Here is a 12,321-nt window from a genome sequence, read left to right on the forward strand (position 1 = left end):
TTTTGAGGTGCGTTAGGTAACAAAATAGGAGAACACCATCAAGGAAATTTATGAGGACCTATTCACCCTCCTCTATTAGCCATTCTCGATCCTACATCTAGTGACAAGCGTGGTCTTATCCTGTTGAAGCGCGACATTCTCCCATTGAAGCGAGCGCCTCGCCTCCTTTTCTTTGGCCACCAGCCTCTCCATCTTGGCGCACCGACAGTCTGCCGCCTCCTTTCCAAATCAGTTTGCTATGGAGATCGTGGGCAGGCAGATCAATGTGCCAATCATCTGGTACACCTCAAATTTATTATTAGAGATCATCCTTCGACAATACCATTTGATGACAATAAAATTCCAGGCAAATCCATTGATCAGTTGATGTGGGCGATGTTTATCCTAACCATCTCCAGGACCTCTGGCGCTGTGACGGCCGTGGTGACCGTGACCACGGCGGTGCCGCCGTGGCGCGCCATCGTCACCGCCAGGACCTCCACCCCGCACCGGTGGAACGCCTCCAGCACGCGCATCAGCGCGCCGGGCCTCGGCTCCAACAACTGCGTGGAGAAGTAGATCATCGCACCGGACACGGCTACCTCGGCAGCTCGAGGATCCCGGACTGCGCGGCATGCCTCCAGCACGGCCGCCGTGTCCTCCAGCACCTTCAACTGCGCCACCGACGCGTCCACGATCTCCTCCCGGCTTGCAGGCTGCCGCCATCGATCACCAAGAAAGAGCATTAAACAAAGCTGTCATCTTGCAGTTGCAGCACAACGCGTTAACCAGTGTCGCCATTGCCAAGAAAGAAGCGACCAAGAACGGAGGAGGAATGCGACCATCCAGAGCACCGCACACACTCACCCGAGTGGGAGGGAGGTTGGGGAGCAGCGCGCCCAGCTCGGCGAAGAGCGAGGACACCGCGCGCCAGTGCGAGCGCTTAGCGGCGCCCCTCTCCTGCCGCCGTCGCTGCTCAACCGCCCCCGCCCTAGCTGATGCCGCCAGGGACATCTCCAGCGGAAGCCCTCAAGCCATGAAAGGGTCTGCAGCACGCTCTCTTTCAGTCTCTGTTTGTTTTCGCTCAGAAGCAAGTGCTCGATCTTTGTCTCGAGAAGAAGCAACAGCTGTTTTGGCTTGCTATGGCCTTGGTGTCAGTCAGCTGTGCAGTGGCCATGTGACCAAAGTGCAGCTACAGACCAGGGAGGAGGAGGAGAGGGAGAGAGGGTGCCAGCTTTTGGTTGGTGGTGTTTAACCAGGAATGGAAGCTGAAGCTGGGGTGTTCATGGCAGGGGCCAGAGGAGAGAACTGCCTGCTTTGGGAAAGCGGTCAAGCACTCAGGTTAGCAGGGTCTTCGGAAGGGGACAACGAAGGTCACTTGTTCGGTGGTACTCATGTTTCTTTCTAGACAGAGAGACAGAGAGAGAGAAATTTGGAGGAGAAAAGATCTAGGGAATGCATGGAACAATTCAAAGGACATATAAAATAAGATTTGAGCACATGTTTAATTCTACGTAATCATGGGCATAGTAAACTATTTCAAGGGAATTTGGCATCGTCGATGTCGATCAAAGAGGCCCTTAGAAAAAAATTCACACATTCCAAATCGGATCGTTGGGTTAAGATTGAAAGCATGTAATATGATGTAAGCTCTCTCCAAACTATGTTGCCATGTTGGAGTAATGTAATAGCTTGGTTGGACTACTTACAATGCATTATCAGGCACCCAGTGATCTCTTTGGTGGTCTTGATGAAGATTTGGCTACCAGAGGCAGGAGCATCTATAGGATCCTCTTCTCTGAACTGACATTGTCACGTTCAGATGAGCTGCTGCTGACAGAGAAAAGAGGATATGCTTTTGCCTCTTACTTTTTTAGGACTGCTTTTTTGCCTTTTGGTGTGGTAGGTTGTGTCCAACTGGAAATAGAAATTGGGAGTTTGGATTTCTAATATATGTGATGGTTAATGAGCGCCAAGGATTGAAATACTTATTCAAAAATCGTCCTTATACAGTTAGTATGGTTTCCTGTACGTAACCAATGAACGAGAAGATGGACATCCACAAAACCCTAAGTCATGTAAACGATGTTCATGCAGACTGTTATTCAGTGTCCCCCATTTTTTTTTTTTTTTTGAAACGAAAGGGCTGGAGAGCTGCATTTTATATTAATAGAGAAGGCACATAAGCACCAAAACATAAAAGCCCTATTCTCCCCGAAAAAGGCACCCTAGGTGCCACGCTTCGGCAAACTCCCAGGACTCTGCCTCACCCTTGATCTTTTGGGTGACCGAGAGCGCGGAGTGGTACAAATTGCTTAAGATGCTGTTGTTGCGCTCCTTCCAAATTTTCCAACAAACTAGGATGATCAGTGACTTCAGTTTGTGTCTTGGCGTATTTGGCGCCGAAGCTATAGTTGTCCACCATTGGTGAATGCTCTCGGAATGCTGCTAGGTCGGCCGCAACAGCAATGGTTGCAAAGTCCAGTCTCAGATAAAAGACCAGACACGTTTGGTGAATCTACAATCCGCAAAAAGGTGGTGACAGGTCTCTGGCCTTCTTCTGCAAAGCAGGCATATCGGGTTGTGCGGTCACCCCTGATGGCAAGTCTATATGATGTCCAAACTGTTCTGGTTCGCCAACCAGGCAACAAGCTTACATTTTGGCGGTGCCCACGCTTTCCAGATGAGGCTATGGAGATTCATGTCTATAGAGACCAAAAACTGTGCCTTGTAAGCTGAAGCTGATGTGTAGTCACCGTGTTCCATGAACTTCCATGCGATGTTGTATTGCACGTTGCGATTTGGACATTTTGGAGCATGGTCCAGAGCTATATGAATTCGACAAAGAATTGGGCCATGATCCCTGGCGCCAAGGCTAGATTGGTGATCCAAGTGCTGTTTGTGATGGCTTCGCTCGGAGTGTGGTATTTAACTTTGGATGATGAGAAGACCTTTGGGGGCAATGTCTTTTGGCCTTTGCCCTTGTAGCCATGTGCATGCCAAAAAGAAACTTTTTCTCCGTTACCAATGGTTATTTTGGTAGATGTAGAAAAGAGGAGCCTATCCGTGTCATTACACGGATTGTCAGATCCAACCCAAGTCTTGTGTTTGAGCACCCATTGTTGCCACAACCATCAAAGACGTAGCACTCTTATGAAATTGGCAAGATCCAGAATTCCTAACTCCCTTGCTTGTTTGCATGCATACCTTTGCCTAGTTCACCTTGCATTTTCCACCTGTGATACGCTCGGAACCGGCCCACATAAACTCATCCGTATGCAATCAATGGCCTTGAAAATGTATTTCAGAGCTTGTAGGGCGGTGAGGAAGGAGATTGGCTAGGCAGTGAGAATAGACTTGCCGAGGGTAACACGACCATTAGGAGTCCTGTTTTTCCTTTTCCAATTTGCTAGGCTCGTGCTAGCCTTGTCTACCAGCCTTGACGACAATTTGCTAGGCTCGTGTTAGCCAGGAACCCACGGCGCTGGAGCAGAGTAAGGAGGTATTCCCAGCGGACATAATCGAAATCCTTGGTGATCTAAAGCTTTAATAGCAAGGATGGCGTCATAGATTGGTTGAGTCTTCTCGTTGTGTTACGTACTGCCATGTAGTTGTTATGGATGCTTCGTTGTTTGATAAAAGTGCTCTGGCACTAGGAGACAATGGTGTTCATGTGTGGGGCGAGCTGCAATGCTTGTAACTTGGAGATGATTTTCCCTGCGGAATGTATTAAGCTGATGGGCCTGAAATCTGAGATCCTATGCGCTCCCACCTTTTTTGGCAGCAATACGATGTTTGCCGTGTTGAGGACGTGCATGCGACATCCTCATAGATCGTGAAAAGCCTGCACTACCGCCACGATGTCTTTGATTATGTTCCAACACTTTTTGAAGAAAAGTCCAGTGAAATCATCTGGTCCTGGAGTCTTGTCTGAAGGCAATTGGTTTATGGCGTGCTACATTTCCTGCTTAGAAAAAGGAGCATCTAATGATTGAAGATTGCCGCTTGAAAAGTCGAACAATTCCTAGTTTAGGTCGATTGAACGACCTAGGGGGCGGGACATGAACTTAGTGTAGTGATCTTGTGTGAACGCTGCTTTTTCTTCATGGGAGATGGCACAACCCTAGGCATGTTGTAGTCTTTGGATGTGGTTCTTTCGTCTCCTCACATTGATTTTGGAGTGAAAAAATCTTGTGTTTGCATCCCCTCCTTATGATAATTTATATGTGAAGCCTGTTTCTTTCACGCCCTCTCTATCGTAGCAAGTTCCAAAATTCATTTCTTGAGTTGGGCCCTTAGGAGTTGGACATGAGCAATGGACAATGGTCTGAAAGAGAGGTTGAGAGAGCGTGCAGGGCATGTCTGTCAAAAATGTAGTCCCATTCGAAGTTGCAAAAACACTGTCTAGTTTTACCAAAGATGGATTTTACCTTTCGTTACTTTAGGTGAATCTTCGATTCCGGAGGTTGATCTCACGCGGGTCGCACTCATTTATCGTGTCCCGTAATTGTTCCATCAGGCTGTGGTTTAAGGCTCCATTATTTTTGTCGGAGGCTTTGTAGATCGGTTTGAAATCCCCAAGCAAGAGCTATTTTCATTTGCCGGCGGCTTGATGGTCTTTGTTTAGTTTTAAGTCCGGGTAAGTTAAGCCAAATTTTAGGTTGCCCTGAAAATTTGGCCGCTATTTGGTTCGGAGCCAAAATTTGGTCGACCCATGAAAATTTGGTTGATGCTAACTATAGTAAACAGCCGATAGAGACATTGACGCAGGCGAGCAGATTGCTCACCCCAGTTTTGGTCGGGTTGCCAACCATCCCATGGATGAGTTAGTAGGACGCGTACCCTCTGACATTGTGAAGCAAAGTCACCGAAATGTACAACATTATGAGTCTATGTGAACAGTACCCTGCCATTATTTACTGTAGCAAAAATATTGCAGCGAGTTTGTTGTTCATGATGGTACTGTAGCAGGTAATCTGGGATATCCATTCCGGATCTAACGGCTCAGGAGATCTAATGCCACGGTACTGTTCATCTCTGAAAGTAGGAGGATACGATTCCAATTTAGCAACCCATTACGTAGTTCAAAACTTTTTGATTATCAAACTTCAAATGCTAATGTCTACTAAACCATGGATCCTATTTGTAATTTGTTTGCACCATGGTGTTCCTTATGATTTTATCTAGAAAACAAGATCACATATTGCTATGTTTTTATGAGAAAAAAATTGATGACACGTAGGCCCCACATGTCATATTCACAGTTATGGCAAGATTTGGTATGGCTACCATCCAAATAGCATTTTTTTGGTACTGCTCACGTTTTGGCTCTGTTCACAAATTGGCAATGCCAAATTTTGATCGGCCCTTTTAGGGTCTAGAACCAAACATGCCAAAATCTCCAGAAAGAAGTTTGGTTTGCTACTATCTCTCGTGGGTCCATATACCGAGGTTAGGAAAAAGGAGGTTGAAATGTGAAACTCGCCGGTTGATATGTTACTTATCTCATTTCATCGTCATTCCAAAGAAGCAGGATGCCGCCCCTTGGTCGTTGGACTCTAAACGTTGGCTTATGCGCGATGCAGGAGAGCTTTTCGCCGCCTGAGGTGAATGGCAGTGGCTGACCAGTTGGATATCACATAGCTTAGTCTCTTGTAGGCACGCAATGTGACAATTGGAAGAAGCGACGGTTTCGTGGACTACATCGCAGCGAGCAGGAGAGCTTAATTAATCCTCTGACGTTCCAGCTTAGCACGTTCAGGTTGGGGCCTATCATTGTGCAGCTGACAAGATCACGCCTTCAACTATTAGTGTTGATTTTAGTGGCATTTGCATTTAGGGTCCTCTTAATAAAGGGAAAATAACTCGAGAAGGCGAATGGAGTGAATGCATGATGCAATTGACTCTGGTTATTGTGATAATAAGGCCATATGGATTGTGATCTTTGTCAACATTCCAGCATCGCTATTTTCATTTTTATTATCTGATAACAATATGCTTGCTAAATGTGCTCCGCTACTTAGTTCCAACTCCTTCCTTAAATTTGGATCAAAACCTATGGCCGGTCCATTGGACCTGGTAACTTCTGATGAATCTGTTCATGCGGGTGTTATCCAAACGTTTTTACATAAAACATTATTTAGGTGTAAACGCTTAATTTCAATCTGCTCATGATGATGGGTACACTTAGAGAATTTATTTGTACAGACGGTTCGCAAACCTCTTGCGGGACGTTTTTTTAACCGTTTATGGAAAAGAGTCTGTACAAATCAAATTTATACATACGGGTTTTGAACCGTCTGTACAAATGATTAGTACAGACGGTTCTAAATTAGAGCTGTCTATACAAATAATTAGTACAGATGATTCCAGTTTAGAACCGTCTATACAAATAATTAGTACAGACAGTTTCAGTTTAAAACCATCTGTACTAAGACAAAAAGTACCAAAAAAATAAAATTGTGAGCCATAAAAATATTACAAGCAACCATCACAGACTAGATACACATAGCAGAACTTATAAACATCTTCTCTCAATTGCAGTTTTATAACCACTAGTAGGACGCAATTGAGATGATTTTTGTAACAGAAGGAATCACCAATGTTGTTCCATTTTTGTCCAAATGTAAAAAAAATTTCAACACATGGCTTACCATGTGAAAACCCCCCTTCTACATCACCTGCATTCACACCAGAGAAGAAGAATCATATGTTCAAAATCATACCATAGCCAAAAGCGCAAGCTTCAACAAAAAATGGCATGACACATATAAGATTTTTAGTTGCTGGTAATGTTTTCCGATAAAAATGACTGATAATTTTACACAAAAAATGTATGCATTTCTTTTTACAAAATAAGATTACAGTGTCATTTAAGGATGTGATTGGTTGCCCACCAAACACTCAGTCTAGCTATCCTTATGAGCCTGGCTAAGTGGGTACCGGATGAGGGGATGCAACTAGTCTTGTTTGGTTGGTTGCATTGTTGGGACATGTTGGACTGAGAAGCTGTTTGGTTGGTCCCAAAGAGATATGATGTGTGAGAAAAAACATTAAAAAAAATTAATACAATATTAATTATTCTATAATATTAATTATCCAATTAACTAACCGTATGTGGATGAGAGAGGTGAAGCAGATCGGCTCCAAAATATCAGCTGAGCGGACGTGTACGAGCCAAAAAAGTTAATTGAAACAAAGTTTCGGGTCCGTTTCTCACTGCAGGACGCTCAATTAATTGGACCGTATGTACTGTAAGCTTTAGTACAGAAGGTTTCATTTAGGAGCCGCCTGTATTAGTATAGACAGCTTCTAAATGAGAACTGTCTGTATTAAAGTGTCCTACTTCGTGAAAACTGCTCTAGTTATTTTTTCAAAAGGTTCTAGTTTGTAACCGTCTGCGATAGCATTAGTATAGATGGCTCCAAATAAACGTATGTACATGGCTGTCTTACTAAATCATTTCTATAGTAATGGTATGAGGCTGTGAACATTTAATCCACAAATTCGTACTCATAATTTAGACATTTAGCACAAATCCGGAAACACATAAACTACATATTTTACAATTCATACATGAAAAGGCCCAAATTTTTTACTATTTTAGCATTTAACTTTGTCAGTGACTAATGTATCTTATTGGTCTTCTTAGAACTGCAATAATAAGCTCACTATTCGGTACACTTGCTTAGAAAAGCTGGTAGAACTGCCATTCGAACCATCAATTGCAGAACTGACAAAGAATATTAGTCAACATTTGATTATATTGTCAAATCACTTATTTGATTTTCTTTTTTCTAATACAAACCTACATTTCTTTTCATGTGGTCAAGTCCTCAGTAGAGTAGCCTGTATCGCACCGTTGTCTAGGAATTTAACATAATAAACTTATGCTGATTGGTTTCACAGATAGTTTATTGGTCTAGTGGGTATATGGCTCCATCGTCTCCTGTTTTTCGTTTCAAATGAAATTGGTTTTTGGTCTAGTGGATTGGACAATCCGAATTCTAGGTCATTTTGGCAAGTCCAAATCACTGGAATTCAAGCCACAGGTTGTACAATATTTGTGTGTTGAACTCTTAACTTGATTTCATCTATTTGTGCTCAGGTTCGTCGACTCTTGGTATAAGCTAACAACTTTATTTCTAGCACACTGATCGTGGAATTACCTGTAAATACGGCTGAAAAAGCCTTTTCTTTCTGCCCCCATTGCTGCAAAAGATTGTGATCTGATGAACATCTTCAGTATCTCGTATCTTTTCCGACTCGAAGCTGTGTTTGCTCTCAGCGTGCTCTTGTAGTGGTATGTGGACGCCTTGCATAGCTATCTTTTCTGAACCGAAGTTGTGTTTACAAAAGATTATTTTCTTTAAAAAAGAAAAGGAAATAGAGTCTAAGAGAAATGCTAAGCTATTGGAACCGGATCTATACGTCGGAGAAAGAAAATCAAATTCTATAGGACTCTGTTCAGAAAGACTCTCGCGAGACTCTATCCACTCTATCCATCCTGAATCCAACGGCTGAGCTAAAAAGTAGAGAGATGAAGCAGACACATATCATCACATAGAAGAATGATCTTTCGTAGGACAGAGTCGTATAGAATTTGCTTCCCAGGGAAAAGAGAACTAAGCACAGGAATGGTCCCACCGGTCAGCGTCCCCATCAATGCCGCCACCGCTGTTGTCATCCTCGCACGGCTGGGCAAAGTTTGTCACTCGCATGGCAAGCATCAACAGACGGGGTGTCACGTCACGCTAGTGGACTCCGGAGACGACAGCGCAGCCATTGCCGGTGATGGATCCGGCGACTTAACACGTAGCATCGAAGTTGCTGTTGTCGGAGGACATCAATATGGGGAGTTGCGGACCTGATCGTTAGGTGTTCAGGCGATGGCGGTGACAAGGCCTAACGGCGCTGCTCCACTCCGGCGAGGTCCCCATCAATGCCATGGCGTGTTTGGTGCTGGGTTTTGCGAAGCGAGTAGGACCGTGATAAGTTGATTCATGGAAAAATGAACAAATCGTAAAACCGATGGCAAAAACATAAACTGATAAAATACAATGGCAAAGAAACAAAATTAGGATGTTTTCTAATTGCAAAAACAATTTTTTTCCTCAAAATAAAAGGTCATTGTCCATATATAGTCCATACCATCGCGTGGAGACGCTGCATGCATGCAATAAACGTTTTCAGAACTGCAAACTCAAAGTAACACACATATTATATATAAGAACACGTCCTTCGCTGCCAAGCTGTCGATCAAGTAAAAAAAGGTATATAAACGTGAAGATTGACGAGCCTCGGTCAATTTTTAAAAACCCTCGAGTAGCATAGTACGCAATGCACAATCGATCCGCACATCTAACTCCATTGGCATGGCACGGCTCGGTCAAGCTAGCTAGAAGAAGGCGCCGCACGGCTCGGGGTCCTCGCAGCCGCACGGGATCGTCAGCCTCGGGCACCGGCACCGCGGCGGCTTAATAGCCTCTGTGCAGCACCGATCGTCCGGCGTCGGCGGCGTCGGCGGCGTCGGTGGCGTCGGCGGCGTCGGCGGCGTCGGTGGCGTCGGCGGCGTCGGTGGCGTCGGTGGCGTCGGCGGCGTCGGCTCCAGCGTGACGGCCACCGGGACGTGCCTGGTGTACACGGAGATGGAGACGGACACGACCGCGGCGATGGACAACACCGACGACGCGCGGACCCGCCCGCAGAACGCGCCTGCCTGGCCGCAGATGCCGCTGCGCTGGCGCTGGCGCTGCCCCCGCGGCCCGCCGCAGGAGGTGATGTCGTCGACGGCGAACAGGAGAGCCGCCGACGTCGACGTGAGAGCCTGCACGAGCTTGTCGATGAGCTCGACGGTCCAGGCCGCCTTACGCTTCCTCGTCGCCTCCAGGCAGATCGTAACGCCCTGCAGCACCGCCGACAGCAGATCGGCGAGCGCCGCGTACCTGCATGCCGCGCCGACCGCCGGTTCAGCGAGCCTCTACGAGGCGACCGTGCAGGCGTGCACGTAGCGCGAGAAGCGGGCAACAATAATGGAGGTACAGCAACCGAGGAGCGAGGAGGCGTTCTTGCGGACTCACCTGAAGGAGTGGTAGTCGCTGTAGGAGACGGTGGCCGAGGGGACGCCGTCGCCCCGGTACACGCACTGCGTCGAGGCGGCCGTCATGATCGCCGACGCCAGCGACAGGCCCACCGTCAGGATGCGGAACACGAGGCTGATCGTCTCGCCGAAGCTGGCGCCGCCCATGATGGAAATGAGGTGGATGGACACCAGAGGTCAGCCAAGGCCCAAGGATGAAGAGAGAGCATGGATGTATACTACCATCATCACCCAACCTCCATCCACATATTCCTCAACAATAGGCAGGCATGTGTATACTACTATCACCAACCTCCATTACGTCAATAAGAAACATATCTGTGTCAACGGTCCAGTTCTGCGAATTCACTTGTACATTATAGCTGTACTTCTCTTTAATCTGTATGGTGGTTAGGCTATATTCCAAATATGGTAGTTGGATTTGTGCTTTACTTACAAAGAAACATGTGGGGCATCAGCAGTGTCAGAAACCTATTTGCCCAACAAGATGGAACTGACAGTTCCAATGGTTTTTTAGCACTCAGATCCCTGCCAATCATCTCGCGTCACTTGCGAGGGGCACCGCAATACGGCATCAATACACCGAGGACAGAGATGCTCAAATCCAAATATGCATACCCAGATATATACGATGAAGTGAAAAGTCAGTTAAAACACAAAGATGGTCGCACTGACCTACCAAATTTGATTGAGTACATGCGGGCTGAACTACAAAATTTGCGTACAGGCATTCGTCTCACATGGTAATGGCAGCACCATGTTACCTGCTCGAGCTTCCCAGTGTGTTGTCTCCAAGAGATGCTCGATCCTATATTTCATCACAGGTTGGCCAGATCTCGTTTTCTTGAACATCTTCTCCCTTAGTTCTTTCCGCTTGGCCTCAGACTTCTCCCTCTTCCCTTTGCCTGAACTAGTAACCATGCATGTGTGAGCACACGTAATTTTTATATATCTACGGTTTCTAATATGGTTAAATAAATAGTCACATGCAAACATAATGCACTTAACAATTTTTCATACACGGGAGGAGATGCCGTCTACACATTCGTCCTGGCGGGGCCCTTTGAACGGCGACAGGGCGCTCTGGTGGTGGGGGGCGGCAGTCGGCAAGATCGATTATTTCCATACGCGAAACGGAGAATATAGAACTGACTTGCTTATCTGTCAATTGCTTAATGAGGCTATGTAATTATTTCTCCAGAACCTTCTCCCGATGGACTGCATATGTAAGAGAACTGATAAGTAAGATATGCAGATTAACATAAAATCATAAAGAAGTTTCATTGGGTATAACTGCACATAACTAACAAGAAATGATAACTGCTTTCCTGGTTATACTTTGGTAGCCCATCACAAGCTTTCATAGAGGAGCCAATATGAATTAGGTAGAACTAAATTTGTTGATGTTTTAAAGTGACAAACACCCGGTCAGTTTGCTTTCACAAATTTTGATCAGATCATGTATGAGTGATGCTTTTGAATAAGTGATTACGCTAGGCAAAATCAGAAGCAAAACACAAAAGACACCGAGTACAAAGTGAAGAAACACCATAGTAATTGAAAGCTAGGTGGTTCAGAGTAGCTATGTCCTGTATGATGAGATGAAAAGCTAGGTGGTTCAGAGTAGCTATGTCCTGTATGATGAGATGAACAAGGAATTGGACTAATACATATTACAGACCGTAAATTCATGTATTGATAGTTGTTTGTGTATCAGCATAAACCATTAGCTTATGTCACCACTAGATCGATCAATTAAATTGCAAGAACAGTTCAAGGCGAGCCAAGGAAAAAAAAAGATCAGCTCTAAAGAGTCGATACTCAGTATAATCAACTACATGACATCACATCGGTTTTTAAGATCATATCACTATCACTACTACATAACCCCACATAATAGCCGCCACCTTCAGTGTATCAGTGCCGGTTCTAAAACTCCCGCCCGCGATCGAGGGCCTGGAGTTAAGAACCGGCACTGATAGTTACTATCAGTGCCGGTTGGTGGTTAGAACCGGCACTGATACATCAGTGCTGGTTCTAATAACAAACCGGCACTGATAGTGGTATTTCAGTGCCGGTTTCTCTTTAAACCGGCACTGAAAGACTGCTACAGTATATATATAGCCCATCTTCTTCCCCGTCTCGACCCAGAACAGAGCCGTCGTCGCCGCCGCAACCTAGTGTTACAGCGCCTCCTTGCCATTTTTTTTTGGCGATTCAAGGTTTTTTTTTGCGTGGGAGCC

General features: G+C 45.5%; 1 protein-coding gene across 1 annotated transcript; it reads right to left on the minus strand.

Moving 5' to 3' along the window:
* Positions 1-9,376: 9,376 nt before the first annotated feature.
* Positions 9,377-10,233, minus strand: LOC133904561 (CASP-like protein 1U1). Its single transcript, XM_062346047.1, has 2 exons — positions 10,059-10,233; positions 9,377-9,923 (listed from the first exon to the last, which is right to left on the minus strand). Exons 1-2 carry the CDS (start codon positions 10,223-10,225, stop codon positions 9,377-9,379), a joined length of 714 nt encoding a protein of 237 aa, XP_062202031.1. The 5' UTR covers positions 10,226-10,233.
* Positions 10,234-12,321: the final 2,088 nt, after the last annotated feature.

The sequence above is a fragment of the Phragmites australis genome, chromosome 22 (genome assembly GCF_958298935.1).
Source record: "Phragmites australis chromosome 22, lpPhrAust1.1, whole genome shotgun sequence".
Lineage (NCBI taxonomy): Eukaryota > Viridiplantae > Streptophyta > Magnoliopsida > Poales > Poaceae > Phragmites > Phragmites australis.